This window comes from Lampetra planeri, chromosome 24, assembly GCF_965212315.1.
Source record: "Lampetra planeri chromosome 24, kcLamPlan1.2.h2, whole genome shotgun sequence".
Taxonomy (NCBI): Eukaryota; Metazoa; Chordata; class Hyperoartia; order Petromyzontiformes; family Petromyzontidae; genus Lampetra; species Lampetra planeri.
Genome location: NC_136130.1, coordinates 196,861 through 219,548, shown reverse-complemented (window position 1 = coordinate 219,548; position 22,688 = coordinate 196,861). Strand labels below are relative to the sequence as shown.

At 51.8% G+C, this 22,688-nt stretch overlaps 1 protein-coding gene across 3 annotated transcripts in view; it reads right to left on the bottom strand.

Moving 5' to 3' along the window:
• The window catches only part of LOC144726622 (tyrosine-protein kinase SRK2-like), a 28,252-nt gene extending 5,914 nt beyond the window's left edge, over positions 1-22,338 (bottom strand). The window contains exons 1-8 of one of the 3 annotated variants that reach the window (XM_078605352.1): positions 21,747-22,338; positions 21,365-21,480; positions 19,614-19,774; positions 16,598-16,766; positions 13,731-13,889; positions 10,053-10,234; positions 3,208-3,364; positions 1,369-2,486 (exon numbers count right to left, since the gene is read on the bottom strand). In XM_078605352.1, the coding sequence (XP_078461478.1) occupies positions 2,281-2,486; positions 3,208-3,364; positions 10,053-10,234; positions 13,731-13,889; positions 16,598-16,766; positions 19,614-19,774; positions 21,365-21,480; positions 21,747-22,060 (1,464 nt within the window). In that variant the 5' untranslated portion in view covers positions 22,061-22,338 and the 3' untranslated portion in view covers positions 1,369-2,280. Of the gene's footprint in view, positions 1-1,368; positions 2,487-3,207; positions 3,365-10,052; positions 10,235-13,730; positions 13,890-16,597; positions 16,767-19,613; positions 19,775-21,364; positions 21,481-21,722 lie in introns of those variants that run through there. The other 2 variants (XM_078605353.1, XM_078605351.1) reach the window with 2 other exon arrangements.
• Between the last annotated feature and the right edge of the window lie 350 nt (positions 22,339-22,688).

Genomic DNA, 22,688 nt, shown 5'->3' with positions numbered 1-22,688 from the left:
AAAATAATTCTCTCATCAAAACGCTATACCATAGAGCTCATGGCATTTCTGACCAACACCACCTGGCCGGTGAATTAAGGCATGTACATCGGGCCCTCAGGATGAACGGATACTCTGACCGCACCATCCGCCAAGCTGTTTCTCCATGAAAGACGTGAATAAATCCTCTCCTCTTGTTGTCCCTTTCATTGGCAAAACAGCCAAGCTTTCCTCACGCAGTGTGTCACCTGCAGCATACCTGGCAATTATATTGAACTGAGATAGATGGCTAACGTCTGTTGACTCATCTAACGCGAGAGAAAAGTGTGTCCCGGCGTTTATGTCCTTAATTTGTGTTTCCTCGACTTGATTTGCCATCATGATGCTACGATCGTGCTGACAGATGCATGTCTTTTATTCGTTTGATTATCTTGTCTTTATTTGGGAAGTCATCAAACAGTTCATTGGCCACATCAAGCATGAATGTTTTGGCATACTCGCCATCTGTGAATGGCTTTCCATTCCTTACTATTGCCAAAGCACCCGCAAAGCTAGCGGAATTCCCGTCACATTGCTTGGTCCACACACGTAGTTGCTGCTGACTCGTCTGCACTCTCCGCTGTAGCTCTTCGCATGCCTTTTTCCTGCTGTCCCCCGCTGGATATTTCGATGCAAATGAAGCATGGTGCGTATCGAAGTGCCGCGTTATATTTGACCGTTTCATCGATGCAATTTTATCATTGCATATTAGACATACCGCAGATCCTGCTCTCTCCACAAATGCAAATTCCTCTGTCCACGCAGCCTGGAATGCACGGTAATCATCGTCTTTTTTTCTTTTCGCCATCTTTTCCGTTACAAGGGTTGAAGCGGATAAACTAGTTGGCTATCTGATCAAATGGATTTCTTCACCTTTACAATGACCCGTGACATGCTCGCGAGCCATTGGTTCCCGACCCGATCCACGGGTCACGGGTCACGGGACCCGTGACCCGTGAAATTTATCTTAAAAACTAATTTCTGTTTACTTTAAAATGACACAGTATTATTAAGCAATATCACAAGTATTTTAAAATCAGTTCCAAACTGATAAAAAAAAAAATTCAACTCAAAATTGTCTGGGAGCCATATGCCGTCAACGAAAGAGCCATATATGGCTCACGAGCCATAGGTTCCCTACCGCTGCTATAGAGTCAGTAGATACTACTGTAAACTCAGTAGTTACTACTGTAGAGTCAGTATATACTACTGTAGAGAAAGTATATACTACTGTAGAGGCAGTAGATACTACTGATGCTATTGTATGTAGAGTATTTATATATATATATGCCTACAAAATAAAAAATAAAATTGGGTGGGGGGGGGGTAAAACAAATTTTGGAGGGGGGGGGGGAGTCGCCAATTTTTGGAAACCTGTTGGATCAACTTTTCACCCCCACTTTCTATAACTTTTTGATTTAGGCATTCTGAAAGGTTCTTCTAGTTTTGTTGACGGACAAATATACAGACAAACGGAATGTATTTTCGTATTTATGTATGTATATGTTATGTTTATTAAGAGAAGACAAGTTTTGAAATAAATTTTCCACGGGCAAAGCCAGGTACTCCCTGCTAGTCTATTATAAAAGCCCGGCGTTCCATTTAGCGATCAACTATATTATTAAAGCCTTTCAAAAGGCATGGATCAAAAAGTTATAGAAAGTGATCCCCACCCCCCCCTAAAATGAAATGTTTTGTTGGCATATTTGCCTACACACCCTACATACAATATAGTCAGTATGATCTGCACACATGGGGGGGGGGGGGGGAGTAAGAAGAGGACATCAGTGGGGGCGACGGGCGAGGCGCGAAGCACCAAGAAGCCTTTCAGAGAAGTTAGAATGCGGCCATAGGCCAGCGAAATTATAGTTTTTCCAAAAAGCCAACACAAACTGGCAGTCATGCACTGTCGGATTCTTGATACTGGTCGTAACTTCAGACACCACATGGCTGAATTGGTACTTTCAGAAGGCCAAATGGCCCGGCTACGAAAAAGTAACCGATGCTCAATTGAAGGACCTGGAGCCCAAGCCTGACATTTTTTTATTAATTCATAAACATGGGCATCGGAAAAGCTACAGCGTCATGTTGACAACCAGAACTCTTGAAAGAGCTCATCAGAACTGTCACCGTAGACTTCACTGACTCCGGCCGTAATACCTGCCAGGTCCCCCGGAACTCCTGGGGTGCCTCAAAGCCAACAGAGCGCAGAGCGCCAACAACCGCAGTGAATGCTGCGGAATTCTCACACTGCTATGCTGCTCAAGTAAGGGCAGTGGACAAGCTCGCCACACATATGCTGCCACGAAACCACTCCCCATCACCTTGAGCCAACGACCGCCAGCAAGAGATCTGACGGGGCCACACCACCGTCGCTGAAAGTGAAAGCAGCCCTCGGGGCCACAAAGCCCACCAAGGCACCGGGGATATGATGGCCTGTGTGTCTTGAGTTGCTGAAGAACCTGTGACTGTATGGACAATAATGGCTTGCAAATCATTTTCACCATCATACACAGGTAGCATGGAAGCAAGCCAAGTCATCGCCATTCTAAAACCCAGAAAGCCGCAAGACTCCAGCTGCAGGCCACTATCATCCCTCGTGTCCTCCTCCTCCAAGCTGGCGGAACGTGCCGTGCCAGACTCTCCCCCATTATCGAGGCTCAATTGCCTCACAACCGAGCGGGATTTCAAACTAGCCGTAGCTGCTGCAGTCTGATCATTGCCTGGTCTCCGGAGTCAACAGAAAACCGGCACAGCAACTGGTGACCTCTCTACTGCCCATAACACCGTTTGGTGCCACGGCCTGCTGCCACTCTTCACCTACTCGATGGCCTCCCTCAATGCCCAGTACGAGCACCGCCACTAAGTAACATTTATATAGATCAGTGACCTGCCATGCACATCATCAAGAAAATTGAGATGACAGTGAGTGTGTAGCCAGGTGAGTGTGTTATGGTGTAGCTAGGTGAGTGAGTGTGCAGGCACGTGAGTGAGTGAGTGAGTGACTGTGCATGCAGGTGAATGCGTTTGTAACGAGGCTAGTGAGTGAGTATCCTTGGAAGTGAATAAGTAGCTAGGCAAGTGAGTGAGTAACCAGGTGAGTTAATGTGCGAGTATCCACGTGAGTTCGTAGGTGAATGAGAGAGTGATTGAACAAGTAGAGGAGTGAGTGAGAAGGTGAGTGCTCACCGGGGTAGGGCTCCTCCCCGTAGGTGAAGATCTCATGGAGCAGGATCCCGTAGGACCACACGTCCGACCTGCTCGTGAACTTGTTGTAATTGATTGCCTCGGGTGCAGTCCACTTGATGGGGAAGCGAGAGCCGAGTTTGGCCGTATAGGTTTCGTCCTGAGCGACCACCACATGACCAGACCACAACACGGCCATCACAGCCCGGCCATCAAAAAACAAAGATCCCCCATATATAGTCTGAACAGACTGTTGGGGAAAGTATTTTTAGCAATCACCTATGAAGGCGAACACGGCATACGAGGGGGTGGGTGGCCAACACCATTCCCGGCCACCTTTGTCTCCTTAGTGGCAATGTTTACGCACTGCACCAAGTACTAATTTGAGGCTGAGTCGACCTAGGCGAGGCCCAAGACCGGTTCAGACAATCGTCACCGGTGTTGGACGTGAGCGGGAATCGAACTCGTGTTGCCAGGTTCATAGCGCAGCACGCTAACCACTACACCACTGCTCCACACACTCACACTCAGCATAACAATCACAGCCTGGCCACCACACACTCACACACAACGTGACCATCACAGCCTCACCACCACACTCACACACAACAGCCTGGTTAAACCCACACAACAGCCTGCCACGTAGTTTTACCCGGGCCCGCTCACCATCATGAAGGTCCTTAATGATCGTGAGCAGAGGGTCAGGTACTCCGAACGCACGAAGAACCCAGAGCCCAGGCCTACTGATGGTATCATAGGCCTTGACCAGGTCAATAAAGCAGAGATGTAGGTCTTGTTGGAATTCCCTACACCTCTGCTGTAGTAGACGGACAGAAAATATGACATCTGTGCAGGACCGCCCTTTCCTGAAACCGCAATGGGGCTCCACAAGCCTCTCCTCAGCGTGCCTAGCAAGGCGATTAGAATAATCCTTGCCAGGACCTTTCCCGGCACACTGAGAAGTGAGATGCCCCTGTAGTTGTTACAGTCTGTGCGGTCCCCCTTCTTAAAGAGGGGGACCACCAGGGCATCCTTCCAATCCTGCGGAACCCGTCCAGTGGTCCAGACTGTTGTTATGATGTCATATAGGGCAGTCTGTGCACAAATGCCACCCTCCCACAGCCTCACCACTACACTCACACACAACACGACCATCACAGCCTCACCACCACCACCACCACACACTCACACACACAACACGACCATCACAGCCTCACCACCACACACTCACACACAACACGACCATCACAGCCTCACCACCACACTCACACACAACACGACCATCACAGCCTCACCACCACACACTAACACACAACACAACCATCACAGCCTCACCGCCACACACTAACACACAACACGACCATCACAGCCTCACCACCACACACTCACACACAACACGACCATCACAGCCTCACCACCACACACTCACACTCAACATAACAATCACAGCCTGGCCACCACACACACACACAACACGACCATCACAGCCTCACCACCACACACTCACACACAACACGACCATCACAGCCTCACCACCACACTCACACACAACAGCCTGGTTAAACCCACACAACAGCCCGCCACGTAGTTTTACCCGGGCCCGCTCACCATCATGAAGGTCCTTAATGATCGTGAGCAAAGGGTCAGGTACTCCGAACGCATGAAGAACAACCCAGAGCCCAGGCCTACTGATGGTATCATAGGCCTTGACCAGGTCAATAAAGCAGAGATGTAGGTCTTGTTGGAATTCCCTACACCTCTGCTGTAGTAGACGGACAGAAAATATGACATCTGTGCAGGACCACCCTTTCCTGAAACCGCAATGGGGCTCCACAAGCCTCTCCTCAGCGTGCCTAGCAAGGCGATGTTGAATAATCCTTGCCAGGACCTTTCCCGGCACACTGAGAAGTGAGATGCCCCTGTAGTTGGTACAGTATGTGCGGTCCCCCTTCTTAAAGAGGTGGACCACCAGGGCATCCTTCCAATCCTGCGGAACCCGTCCAGTGGTCCAGACTGTTGTTATGATGTCATATAGGGCAGTCTGTGCACAAACGTCACCCTCCCACAGCCTCACCACTACACTCACATACAACACGACCATCACAGCCTCACCACTACCACCACACACTCACACACAACACGACCATCACAGCCTCACCACCACACACTCACACACAACACGACCATCACAGCCTGGCCACCACACTCACACACAAGACGACCATCACAACCTCACCACCACACACTCACACACAACACGACCATCACAGCCTCACCACCACACTCACACACAACACGACCATCACAGCCTCACCACCACACACTAACACACAACACAACCATCACAGCCTCACCACCACACACTAACACACAACACGACCATCACAGCCTCACCACCACACACTCACACACAACACGACCATCACAGCCTCACCACCACACACTAACACACAACACGACCATCACAGCCTCACCACCACACACTCACACACAACACGACCATCACAGTCTCACCACCACACACTCACACACAACACGACCATCACAGCCTCACCACCACACACTCACACACAACACGACCATCACAGCCTCACCACCACACACTCACACACAACACGACCATCACAGCCTCACCACCACACACTCACACACAACACGACCATCACAGTCTCACCACCACACACTCACACACAACACGACCATCACAGCCTCACCACCACACTCACACACAACACCACCATCACAGCCTCACCACCACACAGTCACACACAACACGACCATCACAGCCTCACCACCACACACTCACACACAACACGACCATCACAGACTCACCACCACCACACACTCACACACACAACACGACCATCACAGCCTCACCACCACCACACACTCACGCACACAATACGACCATCACAGCCTCACCACCACCACACACTCACACACACAACACGACCATCACATCTTCACCACCACTCACTCACACACAACACGACCATCACAGTCTCCCAACACCACACTCACACACAACACGACCATCACAGCCTCACCACCACCACACACTCACACACACAACACGACCGTCACAGCATCACCACCACTCACTCACACACAACACGACCATCACAGTCTCCCCACCACACACACAACACGACCATCACAGCCTCACCACCACCACACACTCACACACACAACACGACCATCACAGCCTCACCACCACCACACACTCACACACACAACACGACCATCACAGCCTTTACCACCACCACACACTCACACACACAACACGACCGTCACAGCCTCACCACCACCACACACTCACACACACAACACGACCATCACAGCCTCACCACCACCACACACTCACGCACACAATACGACCATCACAGCCTCACCACCACCACACACTCACACACACAACACGACCATCACATCTTCACCACCACTCACTCACACACAACACGACCATCACAGTCTCCCAACACCACACTCACACACAACACGACCATCACAGCCTCACCACCACCACACACTCACACACACAACACGACCGTCACAGCATCACCACCACTCACTCACACACAACACGACCATCACAGTCTCCCCACCACACACACAACACGACCATCACAGCCTCACCACCACCACACACTCACACACACAACACGACCATCACAGCCTCACCACCACCACACACTCACACACACAACACGACCATCACAGCCTTTACCACCACCACTCACTCACACACAACACGACCATCACAGTCTCCCAACACCACACTCACACACAACACGACCATCACAGCCTCACCACCACCACACACTCACACACACAACACGACCGTCACAGCATCACCACCACTCACTCACACACAACACGACCATCACAGTCTCCCCACCACACACACAACACGACCATCACAGCCTCACCACCACCACACACTCACACACACAACACGACCATCACAGCCTCACCACCACCACACACTCACACACACAACACGACCATCACAGCCTTTACCACCACCACACACTCACACACACAACACGACCGTCACAGCCTCACCACCACCACACACTCACACACACAACACGACCATCACAGCCTCACCACCACCACACACTCACGCACACAATACGACCATCACAGCCTCACCACCACCACACACTCACACACACAACACGACCATCACATCTTCACCACCACTCACTCACACACAACACGACCATCACAGTCTCCCAACACCACACTCACACACAACACGACCATCACAGCCTCACCACCACCACACACTCACACACACAACACGACCGTCACAGCATCACCACCACTCACTCACACACAACACGACCATCACAGTCTCCCCACCACACACACAACACGACCATCACAGCCTCACCACCACCACACACTCACACACACAACACGACCATCACAGCCTCACCACCACCACACACTCACACACACAACACGACCATCACAGCCTTTACCACCACCACACACTCACACACACAACACGACCGTCACAGCCTCACCAACACACACTCACACACGACCGTCACAAGTTCAACAAAAATAAATTCCCTGCGTGTGTTTACAGACGTGCGCACACACGTGCTGAGCTACGATGCTTCAATATGCAACGTCGATTATTTGTTGACGATGATGAGATTGATGGTGGTGGTGATGAGACTGGTGGTGGTTGTGAGATTGGAAGCTACCTGGTATGTTCCTCCGAACGAAGCTTCGGGTCTTCTCGGCCATAGTCATGTCCTCCCTTCTCTATGCTTGTAGACCCCTTTCGTGGAACATCTGCACTGGTGAGAAACATTCAGGCTGGCCTGCCTATGATCCATCCGCGTGTGGTTTAACCAGACTGGATTATGCGAGCTCACAAATCCTTTCAAGATCTGGACACATTCCCAGCAGTGAGCACCTCCGGCAGGCAAGCCTGCGTTGGCTGGGTCATGTAGTCCGCATGCCCAGACATCGCATGCCCAATCAGCTTGTTTGGCTGCATAGAGGGGGCTAAACGGGCACGACATGGGCTGGAGAACAGATGGACTGATGCGATACGGGGGGGTGTGGAGCTGAGTGGACTTGCCTGAGACTGGCACCAGCGGTGTCAAGATCGGCCTCTGTCTAGGAGGCTCGTGAAGGATGCTACTGGGCAGTTGGAGGCAATCGCTATCCAACAACAACTTAGGGCAGAGGAGCTACACTCACAATATCAATACAATGAATGAACAGATGCTGTATTTTGTGCTGTGTTTTTCCATCAGTTTTACCTCGTTCAATTAATTAAATACGTTTGGAGTCGGATGTTCACCCTGGCTCTGAAGGTTTATTGAATGCAAGATAGTCTACTCGGATAGTGGTGCAACGCAGCGCACAGCGAGGCCGAGGCAGTAAAAAGACAGTCTTCTTGCAGCTCCCAACTTGTCAGCTCCTCAGGCTTGGAGCTCTCATCCAAGTTAAAAGACAGTCTTCTTGGAGCTCCCAATCAGCCAGCTCTGCAGCGAGTCTTCCGTCAATTTGTGTTGCAAGTGTAATGCCAGCGTAAACGGGGTTCGCTGCTGGGCTCTGGCCCAATCATACGGCCCGGGGTATTGGGGGGCGGAGCCCAGTATGTGGGCATTTGGGAGGGCCCGCCGTTCACCTCGGGTCCAATCGGAAGCGAGGTGAATGGGGGTGGAGCCAGCAGGGCGCTATGGGAAGGCCGGATCTGACGGTCCGGAAGGGGAGGAGACAGGATCACGTGGTAAAGGGGATATAGGTGGGAGCCCGGAAGGGCTCCGGGTCAATTGTTGGAGTGAAGAAGCTGGATCACGTTGGGTGGCCGGAGGGGATCCACGCCATCAGCCACGTGGCTGGAGGAGCTTCGGCACACCGTCGGCCAGCGGTGTGCGGAGTGGGGGAGCGGAAGGACTGACGAGGGAGCGCGTGCAGACGCACGTATTGATGTTGAGTTTGGTCACGTGACCAGGAAGTTAGGATTTGAGATTCTCTAAGTCATGTGGCAGGGTGTCAGCCAATACACAGAGTACAAATGGAGGTACAAATAGCGTCTCAGTGAAGACAGGTGCATCTGTTCATTGTGGGACTTTAAGAAGCATTGTCTGTAAGTTCGTTTATGTTCTTATAATACGGGGAATGCTGTTATAATGTTAGGATGGCCGTTATAATGCTGTAAATGCCTTTATAATGCAGTTACATTGTTATGAAAAATATGAGGCCTAGTTAACAACGAAGCCTGCCACTTGCATTATTGTTAATGTTATTAGTAATTGAATAAGTCGAGTCAGACTTGAACCCATGTAACCTTATTGCCATCTTGAGAGCAAGGATGACTAAATATCTCACCCACAGTTCAGTGTTATGGGTAGTGCTTTACATTTAGGCTGCAGTATGGTGATTACACGATGTGCCCTTATTTACCACAGTAGCTTATTCTCTTGTATAGCTATTCATTACTAATATAGGTGCCTGGTCCATCCAGGATCTATTGTTGAGTTTCATGTTATCTAAGACAATGTTATAATGCTGTAGTGTTCATTCATTGTATTGATATTCCAAGTATTAAGAAATGCTGTATTTTGTGCTGTGTTTTTCCATCAGTTTTACCTCCTTCAATTCATTAAATACTTTTGGAGTTGGATGTTCACCCTGGCTCTGAAGGTTTATTGAATGCGAGGTTATCTACTTGGATAGTGGTGCAACGGAGCGCACAGCGAGGCCGAGACAGACGGTGTTGCTGCTGTTGATGATGAAGACAAAGATAGATTTATGGATCGACATCAGCAATCGTGACAGTGGCGACCGCATCACCCAGGTGCATAGCGACCCACCTTGATGACGCGAGCCAGCCCGAAGTCGGCCACCTTGCAGGTGAGGTTGTCTCCGACCAGGACGTTCCGCGCCGCCAAGTCGCGGTGGATGTAGTTCTGGGCCTCCAGGTAGGCCATGCCCGACGCTACCTGCGCAGCCATCTCCAGCAGCTCGGGGACTCCCAGCATCCAGTGCATCTGGCCTGTGGGGGGCGAGGGGCAAGGGGGGGCGAAGGGGGACCGGGGGGAGGGGGGGACGAGGGGGATGGGCACACGAGGGTGGGGGCGCACTTGGGTGGGGGTGCACGATGGGGGCAGGGGCACAGGGGGCGTCCACACCATCGACACTGATTAGTGTCGCCACCACCCTTCATCGGCACACGGTTTAATATCTTATAACTTGAAGTAGTCTCATTGCGGTGAAGTTCAACGTGGAACTGGCAGTACCAGACCTCGGCAGGAATTGATTGCTGCCACCCGAACTCTGGACAATAAATTCGTGGCATCGACCGAGTCAAGCCCTGTGGCAACCTTGCCGGCAAGGCGGGGCCACCATCGCTCGAGCCATCGTCCGGCGAAGGCGACCTTCTAACACCGCGTGCAGTGCCGCCGAAGAACGTGTTGAGATGTGTTGTTAATCGCGCCTGTGCACCACTGCCAACTCAGCCGCAGCATCACATTTGTATATGATTGAACAAGTTAGTGGGTGAGTGCTCGGATGAGTCGGTGGTTGGGTGAGTGGTCGGGTGAGTGGGTGGTCGGGTGAGTGGTTGGGTGAGTTCCGCCTCCATCTCTAGGCCTTCACTCGCTGAGCTGTGGGAGCACAGCGCTCCCCGTCGCCTCTGTGTGGCGGCCTCCACGGGGAGGTTCCCCCTGCGACCGTGCGGTTTCCAAATCAAAAGTGCCAAGCGGAAGGCCCAGTGGATCATGGATATGAGTTGATACTCTTCTCGAGTGACAGGGTGTAACACCGCGAGCCTGGACTACTGGTGGAATTCATAGACACCTCAGGGTCTGCGCCGACACATTTCCCATTTCAACAGCCTCACGCAGCATCCACCCTCACTTATTCGCCTCCCTTTATAACTCCATCACATCTTGGAAGCTTAAGCCTGGCGTGACCCCAGATGGGAAAGACTGCCCCGACACTTTGAAGGTCTGTTGTTGTAATAGGCTTTGGCTGCTACAAGGTCGCCACGAGATGGCGGTGCAACGCAAAATCCTTGCATCTAACCGTGGTGGCGCTTTGGGTATTACCCACTCCAGTATTAAGTGTGGTGGGGGTTTTCTCCGGGCTCTCCAGTTTCGTCCAATTAACATAATTGGCCAAACATCCCAAGGTAGGGGCATGCCGCATAAAGCTGGCGTGACTCTCGGTGGGGCATCCATGGCTTAAGGGGATCGTGAGTACAATACTGTATAATGTACTTTATCAGGCACTGTACCATATACTGTACAATGCACTAGCATACTGTATCACTATGAATACAGTACTGTATGGGTGCAGCCTTGTGTGGGTACAGTCCCTTTTGTTGTTCCCTTTGTGGTCACAGCCTTTGTTTAAATAACATTTCGTGTCCCTCATTTCGAGCGATTACAGCCGTGCTGCAGACATCGGGCTCAAGGGTGTGGACATGTCAAGTCCGAGCTGTCACAACGCTCCCCCCCCATGTCCCATGTTCGAGAATGGTCCGCGGAAGTGGACATCACCAAGTTGCTTTCTGAGATCCCTTCGAAGCGACCTCCTTAGCTCCACACTCCTCCCCCCCACCCCAACTATTATAGAAGTGCGTTTTGCAAAGGCAGTCAAAATCGCATGCGTTTTGTTCAATCCTCAATTCTCCAACTTTGGCCAAATCTAATCACAAACGAACCCGTGCACATTTAGTGCGGTGCGCGTCGTGCGTTGCACGCACGGTGCGTTTCTAGTTGCCGGATAAACGAGCGAGCGCCTCCAGCCAGCAGTGCGCCGCCACGACGTCGTCTCGACCCCCCGCCAAGTTTGCAAAGGCTGCGGTGTGGATGCCGTAGCACGGGTGGCGCATTGCCCCAGCACGGGTAGACTTTGGTGGGTGAGGAGTCTCTTCACAAGACGTGGCGGGAGCGTGGGGGGTGGGGGGGAATCCTCGTTTGTTCCTCGTCTCCCACCCACGCGGTGGTTTAGAACCCGGCGCGGTCGCAGCCTTCGATGCTGGCCGCCGCTGATAAGAAACCGCGGCTGGCGAAATCGGACTTTTACCCAACACTGCTACGGCTCCGTCTCACTCTCTCGCATGCTCACCACAAAAAACCCAGACCCGAGTTGTGTAAACGCGATTTGTTCATCTGAGCCGACTATCCGAGCCTCGTTAGAAAACGACCTTCAGTTTCGTAGCGTTTATGAATGTTTGTGTGCTATTTCGATTTCTCCCTGGAATGGCAGGTTGTTGTTGGTCCAGTTTCTATTCACTCAATTGTTTCACTTTGTGGTGAATGTATGGTTAATACAGAATTGATCCCTTGCAAAATCTATCTATTTAAGGTGTGAACATCTTATAACCTCCTGTTTTTTTGCCAGAAAAGGTAAAACTTATTCTTATGTTTTCATACTTTGATACTGGCAAAACATCTCACGTGATATGTTTAACTTTATTTGATGTTTTGCTTTTGTCATCGTGGTGACCCACACCATACTCTCTCCGAATGAGACTCCTACCCTGTGCAGTCTGGTTCTCGAATAATGTCGCGTGTTGTTATAAAAACGCGAATTGGATACAACGCGATGAATGTAATTCCGGAACACATTTTTATAACGCGAATTGGATATAACACAGTCAACTGAACGGAACTACGTCGCAGCGCGAGTAGGAATAAGTGGCTGTACGGCTGCCTCGACGTAGCATCATCATCACACAAGGCGGGGATGCTGCTGGATGCTTCTAGATGCTACCCATCGTTTCCAACCCCATGCCCCCCTCCTTCCCTTTTAGCACACAGCAACCACTTAACGTGCATCCCTGGGGCTCTGTAGCCGTGAGTGGGGCAGGGCGGCTGTGCCACGGTCAGTCACTAGATCGACACGGCCTCAAATGAGTGCCGTACCTGGTGCAGTGTTTAAACTGGGGAGAGAAACAAAGGCAGCCGGGCGTGGCGCTGGAAACCCCATGCCCTTGTGTCCGGTTAGCATCGTGCGCGAGCGCGTTCTTTGTCTGCACGCTTGTCTGTAACATGTCTCTCTGTGTCTATAGGGAGCAGGAGTTGCAGTGGTTACTGCGCTAAGCTGGGAACCTGGCAATCTGAGTTCAGTTCCGGCTCATGGCAAACACCAGTTATGGTTATCTGAACCAGTCCTTCCTGAGGTTGACTCAGCCTAAAATGAGTACCTGCAACATTGTGTAAACATCACCACGAGTGAAACAAATGTGGCCAGGCATGGTCCTGGCCACCCACCTCCTCGTGTGCTGTGCTAGCCGTCATAGGTGCTCGCTAACAGCACTTACCCCGATAGTCTGTTTAGGCTATACGGAGGATCTTTGTCTCTGTGTACAGGTGCGCATCTCGGCATGCTTGTGTATCTGCATACTTGTGTCTCCATGTCTCTACGTGCTCGTGTTTGCTGCATGCGCATGTCTTTGCGTGCTCGTGTCGTGTGTGAATCCGTGTCTCCCCGTCTCCGCATGCCCATGTCTCTCCGCGCCCTCACAGCTCCGCGCGCCATACCCTGCAGGCACTGGCGCAGGCTGCCATGCGGCATGAGCTCGGTGATGATGAGGAACGGTTCGCTGGTGGTGCACACCGCGTAGAGCGCCACCAGATGCGGGTGCCGGAACGCCTTCATCAGCTGCGCCTCCTCCAGGAAGCTCTCTGCGTCTGCATGTCCTGTGGAGGGTCCAGCCCACGTGAGCACGATCTGTTCAAACGAGCCCCTGCCACGCAGTGCTCTTTGCTCTGGTCCACATCTACTCGCTTAATTGGTCCCTTTTGTGTTATTTATTATATGTTGTAATTTGTGGTGATCCAGGTCACTCTTGAAAAATGTGAGTATTTGGCTTGCTGCTATGAATGTCCACATTAATAAGTCACTTCGTTGAGCTTATCATTTGTGATAGCCAGGTTGTTTTTGAGAAAAGAGCTATGTAACTCAGTTGGGCGTTACCTGGTAAAATAAAATAAATAGTTTTAGTCATTTTAGTAGGCTATCCTGGTCCCCTTGAGTCGAGTTTCTCACCTGGTTAATCAAAATATAGACAGTCCTTGACTTACGTTGATCCGCACTCATGGCACTCATGGCACGTTGCCATGAGTGTGTGGGTTTGTGTGTGGTTGCGCACTTGGCTCTTCAACGGTGGGGTTTATGTAAAAGAAATTGCCAGGTACCACGCCGTAAGCCTTGCGGAGAGCAAGCGACTTTCCTTTTTCACATCCTTCAACTTTCAATTAGTTTAATTAGCGATTTAGTGTGATTTTTGTGCGCTTCCACTTTATTTATTTATTTATAACGCGTGGACGACCATACCAACTAAAGTCGCACGCCTTCGGTGAGATTGAGGGGGACATTTTCTTTAGCGTCAAAAATGCTATCAAAATACACTAAACGCTGACGTAAATTATTCACTGTGTGATGTCCCCCCCACCCCGATGCGTGCAGTTACTAATATATATGTAGAGGTGGTACGTACCGGGATGTAGCGAGCCATCGCGTAGCCGGTGTCTACATCACGGTCCGCACTTGGGTGGCTACACCGACGTCAGCACTAGCCCCGTCCCTCGGGGAGCAGAGGGCTATATAAGGCGATGCGCTTGAGCACTCGGGAGTCGTTGAAGCCAGTGAAGAATGAAGACGGAGCAAGCTAGATAGGACCCTGGGACCCCTAGCCCCGCTGCCCTTATCAGGGCCGGGACTGTGTGGCTCAGTGGTGAGACCCTGGGTACTCACGGCCCGACGTCCTTGTCAGGGCCGGGTTGATGGGCCAGTGGTTGGGACCCGTACCCTGGTTAGGTCGGGTCAGATAGCCTCCTCTAGGAAGGACATAGCCGGAGGACCTGAGAGCATGGCCGGTGTCAGGTACGCGTAGCCATAGGCTGTGTTCCTAGGCTGTATAGATGACTGTTCTGTAGGGTGTTATAAATAAATACGTGCTGCCTCTGTCAACTCGTCTCCTGCAGTATTTAAGCCGTTACATATACAGTCGCTAGATGCTACCACTATAGGCCGTAGATATTACTGCAGAGCGGCCGGGGAGATCGTGGCTGGGCGGCGGGGGATAGCAGCCCAGCCCCAGCCCGCCAAGGTGCCACCTCGGCCGGCTGGACAATCTAGGCGAGGCTGGAGGCTCTGCACGGAACTACGCCTCACCACGCCACTCTGTTAGGTGAGTACTTTGTGCTTTCCAGTCGATAAATACTGATATAGAGTCAGCATGTACTACTGTAGTGATAGCAGACACCTCCACAGTCGGTATGCACTGCTGTCATCATAGCAGGTACCACCACAGTCAGTATGCACTGCTGTAATCATAGCAGGTACAACCACAGTCGGTATGCACTGCTGTAATCATAGCAGGTACCACCATAGTCAGTACGCACTGCTGTTAGATTTTTAAGAGTAGTTTTGAAACATTTTTAAGACCCGGGCAACTGATAAAAGCAAAGGTTCTAGTAATGTTGTTGATAATATTTCGTATAGTAATTCCCCCTCTTTAAACTGCGAATAATCAGTCCAAATAAGCCAGGAATTATGAACTTTCTAAACACTTATTGTACATTATATATTGATTGGTAGTTGATTATATATGCGACTAGCAGGTGTACCGGTTCTTTGCATGGAAATTAATAGTTTAGTCCATCACAAATGTGACGTCACCACTCACTTGCAGTGCAATAGATTATATCCATTATTCTCCCCCCCAAAATACAAAAGTCTATTTTTATACTTTTTACATTGTGTACAGTATGGAAGCTACCCACATGCCAAATTTAAAGTTTGTAGCATGTTGGGAAGTACAGTATGCTAAACATTTCGAACAGACATACATCCACAAATTTCCCTCTTTTTACATATATAGATGTATTCAAATGTGCATGAAGTTGCATATCGGACCCTTGGTCAGGACCGTAACCCCCTATTAAATCATTGTTTCTGAGAAAATCGGTCTCGACTTGTGTTGTTTGGACTTCTGGAACTTTTTCTAGGAAAGTAACCCGACGTAGGTCTGAGGATGGCCTGTAAACATGCTTCAAATTACCAATTTACCACGTGTCATGAAATTTAGATACATGCGACCAATGACTTTGTGGTGTGTCGTTGGTTAGCTTCTGATTACGATTCTAAATGAAGGTTACACGTAACTTAGATATCTCCCGTCTCGGCACAAGTTCAACCACGGGCCTGGGTCACCAGGTTTGCACTCTCACCTAGCCTAGTCTTTCACCGTTCTTTGTCTTGTGTGTCTTTACATCACACCTGCTTGTACATCTCACCTACATTTAATGAAAATCTACGTTTCTAAAGTAACTTTCATCAGGAGGTCACAAGGCACTGTACAACACATCTGCCTCCATCTCTCTCCTGTCTCCACATCTCTCACCTGGCTTCAGGGTCTTAATGGCAACGGGGGTGGAGTGGTTCCACAGGCCCTGCCACACCTCCCCGAACTCCCCCTCTCCCAGCTTCCGCTCGAGGCTCACTGCCTCGGCAGGGACCTCCCACACGTCGCCCAGCGATCCCGTGGTCTCAGGGCCCTCTCCCTCGGGAACCTGGGAGTGACATCACACCTGGGAGTAACACCACACCTGGAAGTGACATCACACCTGGGAGTAACACCACACCTGGGAGTGACATTACACCTGGGATTGACACCACACCTGGGAGTGACACTGACACCTGGGAGTGACATCACACCTGGGAGTAACACCACACCTGGGAGTGACACTGACACCTGGGAGTGACATCACACCTGGGAGTGACATCACACCTGGGAGTGACATCACACCTGGGAGTGACACTGATACCTGGGAGTGACATCACACCTGGGAGTGACACCACACCTGGGAGTGACATCACACCTGGGAGTGACACTGACACCTGGGAGTGACATCACACCTGGGAGTGACACTGACACCTGGGAGTGACACCACACCTGGGAGTAACACCACACCTGGGAGTGACACTGACACCTGGGAGTGACATCACACCTGGGAGTGACATCACACCTGGGAGTGACACTGACACCTGGGAGTGACACCACACCTGGGAGTGACACTGACACCTGGGAGTGACACCACACCTGGGAGTGACATCACACCTGGAAGTGACACTGACACCTGGGAGTGACATCACACCTGGGAGTGACATCACACCTGGGAGTGACACTGACACCTGGGAGTGACATCACACCTGGGAGTGACACTGACACCTGGGAGTGACATCACACCTGGGAGTAACACCACACCTGGGAGTGACATCACACCTGGGAGTGACATCACACCTGGGAGTGACACTGACACCTGGGAGTAACACCACACCTGGGAGTGACACTGACACCTGGGAGTGACATCACACCTGGGAGTGACATCACACCTGGGAGTGACATCACACCTGGGAGTGACACTGACACCTGGGAGTGACATCACACCTGGGAGTGACACTGACACCTGGGAGTGACCCCACACTTGCGAGTAACATCACACCTGGGAGTGACACTGACACCTGGGAGTGACATCACACCTGGGAGTGACACTGACACCTGGGAGAGACACCACACCTGGGAGTGACATCACACCTGGGAGTGACACTGACACCTGGGAGTGACATCACACCTGGGAGTGACACTGACACCTGGGAGTGACACCACACCTGGGAGTGACATCACACCTGGGAGTGACACTGACACCTGGGAGTGACACCACACCTGGGAGTGACATCACACCTGGGAGTGACACCACACCTGGAAGTGACATCACACCTGGGAGTAACACCACACCTGGGAGTGACATCACACCTGGGAGTGACACCACACCTGGGAGTGACACCACACCTAGGAGCGACATCACACCTGGGAGTGACATCACACCTGGGAGTGACACCACACCTGGGAGTGACACTGACACCTGGTAGTGACATCACACCTGGGAGTGACACCACACCTGGGAGTGACACCACACCTGGGAGTGACATCACACCTGGGAGTGACATCACACCTGGGAGTGACACTGACACCTGGGAGTGACATCACACCTGGGAGTGACACCACACCTGGGAGTGACATCACACCTGGGAGTGACATCACACCTGGGAGTGACACCACACCTGGGAGTGACACCACACCTGGGAGTGACATCACACCTGGGAGTGACATCACACCTGGGAGTGACACTGACACCTGGGAGTGACACCACACCTGGGAGTGACATCACACCTGGGAGTGACACCACACCTGGGAGTGACACCACACCTGGGAGTGACATCACACCTGGGAGTGACACCACACCTGGGAGTGACACCACACCTGGGAGTGACATCATACCTGGGAGTGACACCACACCTGGTAGTGACATCACACCTGGGAGTGACACCACACCTGGGAGTGACACCACACCTGGGAGTGACATCACACCTGGGAGTGACATCACACCTGGGAGTGACACTGACACTTGGGAGTGACACCACACCTGGGAGTGACACTGACACCTGGGAGTGACGCTGACACCTGGGAGTGACACTGACACCTTGGAGTGACACTTCACATACGCACACAGAACGATTCCCTGTATAGTTTTAAACAGACTGTTGGGCTGGGATGGCACACGAGTGGGGGGAGTGCCCATTTGAGGCTGAGCTGACCTAGACAAGGCCCCGGATCAGATAACTGTCACTGGTGTTGGTGGCTTTAAGCATGAATTGAACTTGGGTAGCCGGAGTTGTAGGGCAACTGCTGCATCAACTGCTGCATCAACTGCTGCATCAACTGCTGCATCAACTGCTGCATCAACTGCTGCATCAACTGCTGCATCAACTGCTGCATCAACTGCTGCATCAACTGCTGCATCAACTGCTGCATCAACTGCTCTCCAAACAAACACACATACACACAAAGATCCCCCGTGTAGCTTAGACTGTTAGGAGAAGTGCTGTTAGCGAGCACCTATGAAGAGCACCTATGAAGTCCGACACGGCACGAGGGGGTGGGTGGCCAACACCACGCTCGGATGCCTTTGTCTCCCCAGTTGCGATATTTTTACACACCACACCAGGTACTAATTTTGAGGCTTCGTCGACCTAGGGGAGGGCCCAGAACCGGTTCAGATATTCATCACTGGTGTTGACCGTGAGCGGGAATCGAACTCGGGTCGCCGGGTTTGTAGTGCAGCGCGCTGCTATCCACTGGGCCACCCGCTCCCCAGACAGTGCACACAGACACTTGCGCACACAGACACTTGCGCACACAGACACTTGCGCACACAGACACTTGCGCACACAGACACTTGCGCACACAGACACTTGCGCACACAGACACTTGCGCACACAGACACTTGCGCACACAGACACTTGCGCACACAGACACTTGCGCACACAGACACTTGCGCACACAGACACGCACGTACCGCACTGCACGGCGCCCGGAGCTGGATGCAGAGCGCAGAGTCGCCGCTGCGGAGAGACTCCACGAGCGCGGCGAGGCTTGCGAAGCTCCGCTCCTTCGAGATGGAGAATCCTGTGCGGGTCTTCCTCACGCGCACGTGCTTCACCAGGTCTCCGTCGCGCACTGCACCACCCCCACCACCGTCATCAGCAGGGCTTACAGTGTCATCGCGATCGTATACCAGCACCATCAACACCATCACAACCCAATCATCAGCACCACCATATACAAAATCATCATAATCAACAGCAGCATTACATCCATCCCCCCATCCATCCATCCCCCCGCCCGCCCGCCCGCCGGCCCATGCCAAGTCGCACGCCTTCGGTGGGAGTGAGGGGGACATTTTATGTCGCGATAAAAATGCTATAAAAATACACTAAACGCTGACATTAATTATTCACTGTGTAATGTTCCCCCCACCCCGATGCGTGCAGTTATTACTACTATACAGTCGCTAGATGCTACCACTATAGGCCGTCAGGGTTAGCAGCCCAGCCTGCCAAAGTGCCACCTCGCCGGCTGGACAATCTAGGCGAGCCTGGAGGCTCTGCACGGGACTAGGCCTCACCACGCCACTCTGTCAAGTGAGTACTTTGTGCTATACAGTCGATAAATACTGCTATAGAGTTTGCATGTACTACTGTAGTGATAGCAGGTACCATCACAGTCAGTATGCACTGCTGTAATCATATCAGGTACCACCACAGTCAGTATGCACTGCTGTAATCATAGCAAGTGCCACCACAGTATGCACTGCTGCAGTGAAAGCAGGTACCACCACATCACACACTGCTGTAATCATAGCAGGTACCACCACAGTATGCATTGCTGTAATTATAGCAGGTACCACCACAGTCAGTACGCACTGCTGTTATATTTTTAAGAGTAGTTTTGAAACATTTGTAAGACCCGGGCAACGCCGGGTACTTCCCGCTAGTTGTAATATAAATGTTAAGGATTGCCATTATTGTATAGCCTGTGTTATAGTAATCATCTTAAGTATAATCCTGCGTTAAAAACATGTTGTTGACCACAAAACATGACATGACTTGAACTACAGGTGGTCTGACAATTATATTGTAGATGAATATTTAAACAGGTTTAAAGCTATCCTACTTAAATTCCTGTGGACGCCCATGATATTTGCCATATTATAAACATAATATACATGTTTATATTGTGACATTCCTTTAATACCTTAATATTTTGCACCTTTGTTGACATGTGATGACATTTTTGCATGAAAATTTGAGGTCGACTATGCCGCGATTTACAGTATTTTTGCAGTAAATAAAATATTTAACGTAATACATTCTCAGAAATGTTGAGAAATGTATTATTCATAGTCCCTCTGTACACGCACAGGAATTTAAATAATGACATCTTCGTTAGTTTTATTTGTTTTTTTTCCTCGAATTTGGCACCCCACTTAACTTGGCGCCCCACTTAACTTGGCGCCCCACTTAACTTGGCGCCCCACTTAACTTGGCGCCCTAAGTGACCGCCTAGTTCGCCTATATGCTCACACCTCTCATCACACTCACCCCACTCTCATCACACTCACTCACACCCTCATCACTCACCCCGCTCTCATCACATCCCCACACACCCTCACACATCATGTTCTCATGACACTCACACCATCACCAATCACTCACCACTCTTATCACAGTCACTCACACCCTCACCACTCACCCACCCGGATCTCACCCGAGAGGCTGAACCTGCCAGCGCCTCCATCCCGCAGCAGGAAGGCACCGTGCTCATTGGCGCTGGACAGCAGCACGCGCTCCGCCTCGACGCGACTCACGGTGCCGAAGAACCACCTGGGGAGGAGGGCACGGTGAGGGGGGCACGGTGGAAAGGGGGGGGGTACGGTGAGAGGGGCACGGTGGGGAGGGGGGGTATGGTTAGGGGAGCACGGTGAGGTGGGGGCACGGTGAGGGGGGTAGAGTGAGGGTGGCACGGGGAGGAGTAGAACCTTTTACTCAACCCTTACTCCTCGCCCATCACTCCTCACTCATCACCTCCATCTGTTGTCCATCAACCCTCACCACTCATTCCTCACCCTCCCCCATAACCGCTCACGTACGGCTCGGCGTGGAGATTTGCGGCGCAGGAGCTGTGCCCTGGGCCCCCCCACGCCTCGCGCCCCGAGCCCCCGGGGCCAGGGGGTTCCCGCAGAACCTCCGCGCCATCATCGGGGCACGCAAAGTCGACTCGGAACCCCTTGCTGTCTCGCGAAGGGTTTCTCACGAGCCCCTGGAGATCCTCGGTGTCGCCGATCCGGGACCCGGACCACAGAGTGTGGGTTGGCGTACAGTCCGAGGCTTGTAGATCCGAGGGGCCGTGGTGCTGCCACTGGGTCGCGGCCAAGCCCCTCGTTCTGCCACTCGTCTGCCCCATGCCGAGCCGGCTCACAGCCCCGTGGGCCACGCTCCCATCTTCTGGCTTTGCACCATCCAAGCGGGGTCCTCACGAGTCGCGTGGTGGTTAACTTTGATCTACGCAGCCGATGCCGCTCGTCACAGTGCGCAGCAGCAGGAGCAGCAGAAGATCGGTAACGACACAGACATTGTGATGGAACGCGGCGGCCCACGTGGACGCGTTGCTGCCGAGGGACCGAGGAGCCCGAGACGGAGAAGACAAGGCGTGGTTTGAGTAAAACACGGAGCCGAGCCTTCCTCATTTAAACTCTCCCCCTCCCCCCCAACCGCCCTTGTGTGGGGGGAAGTTTGGCCGCAAGCGCACCGCAGCTTTTTCCGCCCCCACTAGGAGATGAACTCGGAATTTTGCTCTATCTAAAACAACAGCAGCAAGACAGCTGTACAGAGCGGCACGTGGAAGGTTTCTCCGGCGTTGTTCTCTCTCTCTCTCTCTCATTCTCGATCATCGATGTTTTCTCCCTCTCTGCTGGTGTTGTTGAAACCTCCGTTATGGTTCGTTGTGACTGGGTGCAAGCCACCATGGCGGTGCTCAACACCTCACGAGGGGAACAAGACGTGGCATGGTTTTCTTAATTTTGGCAAATGAG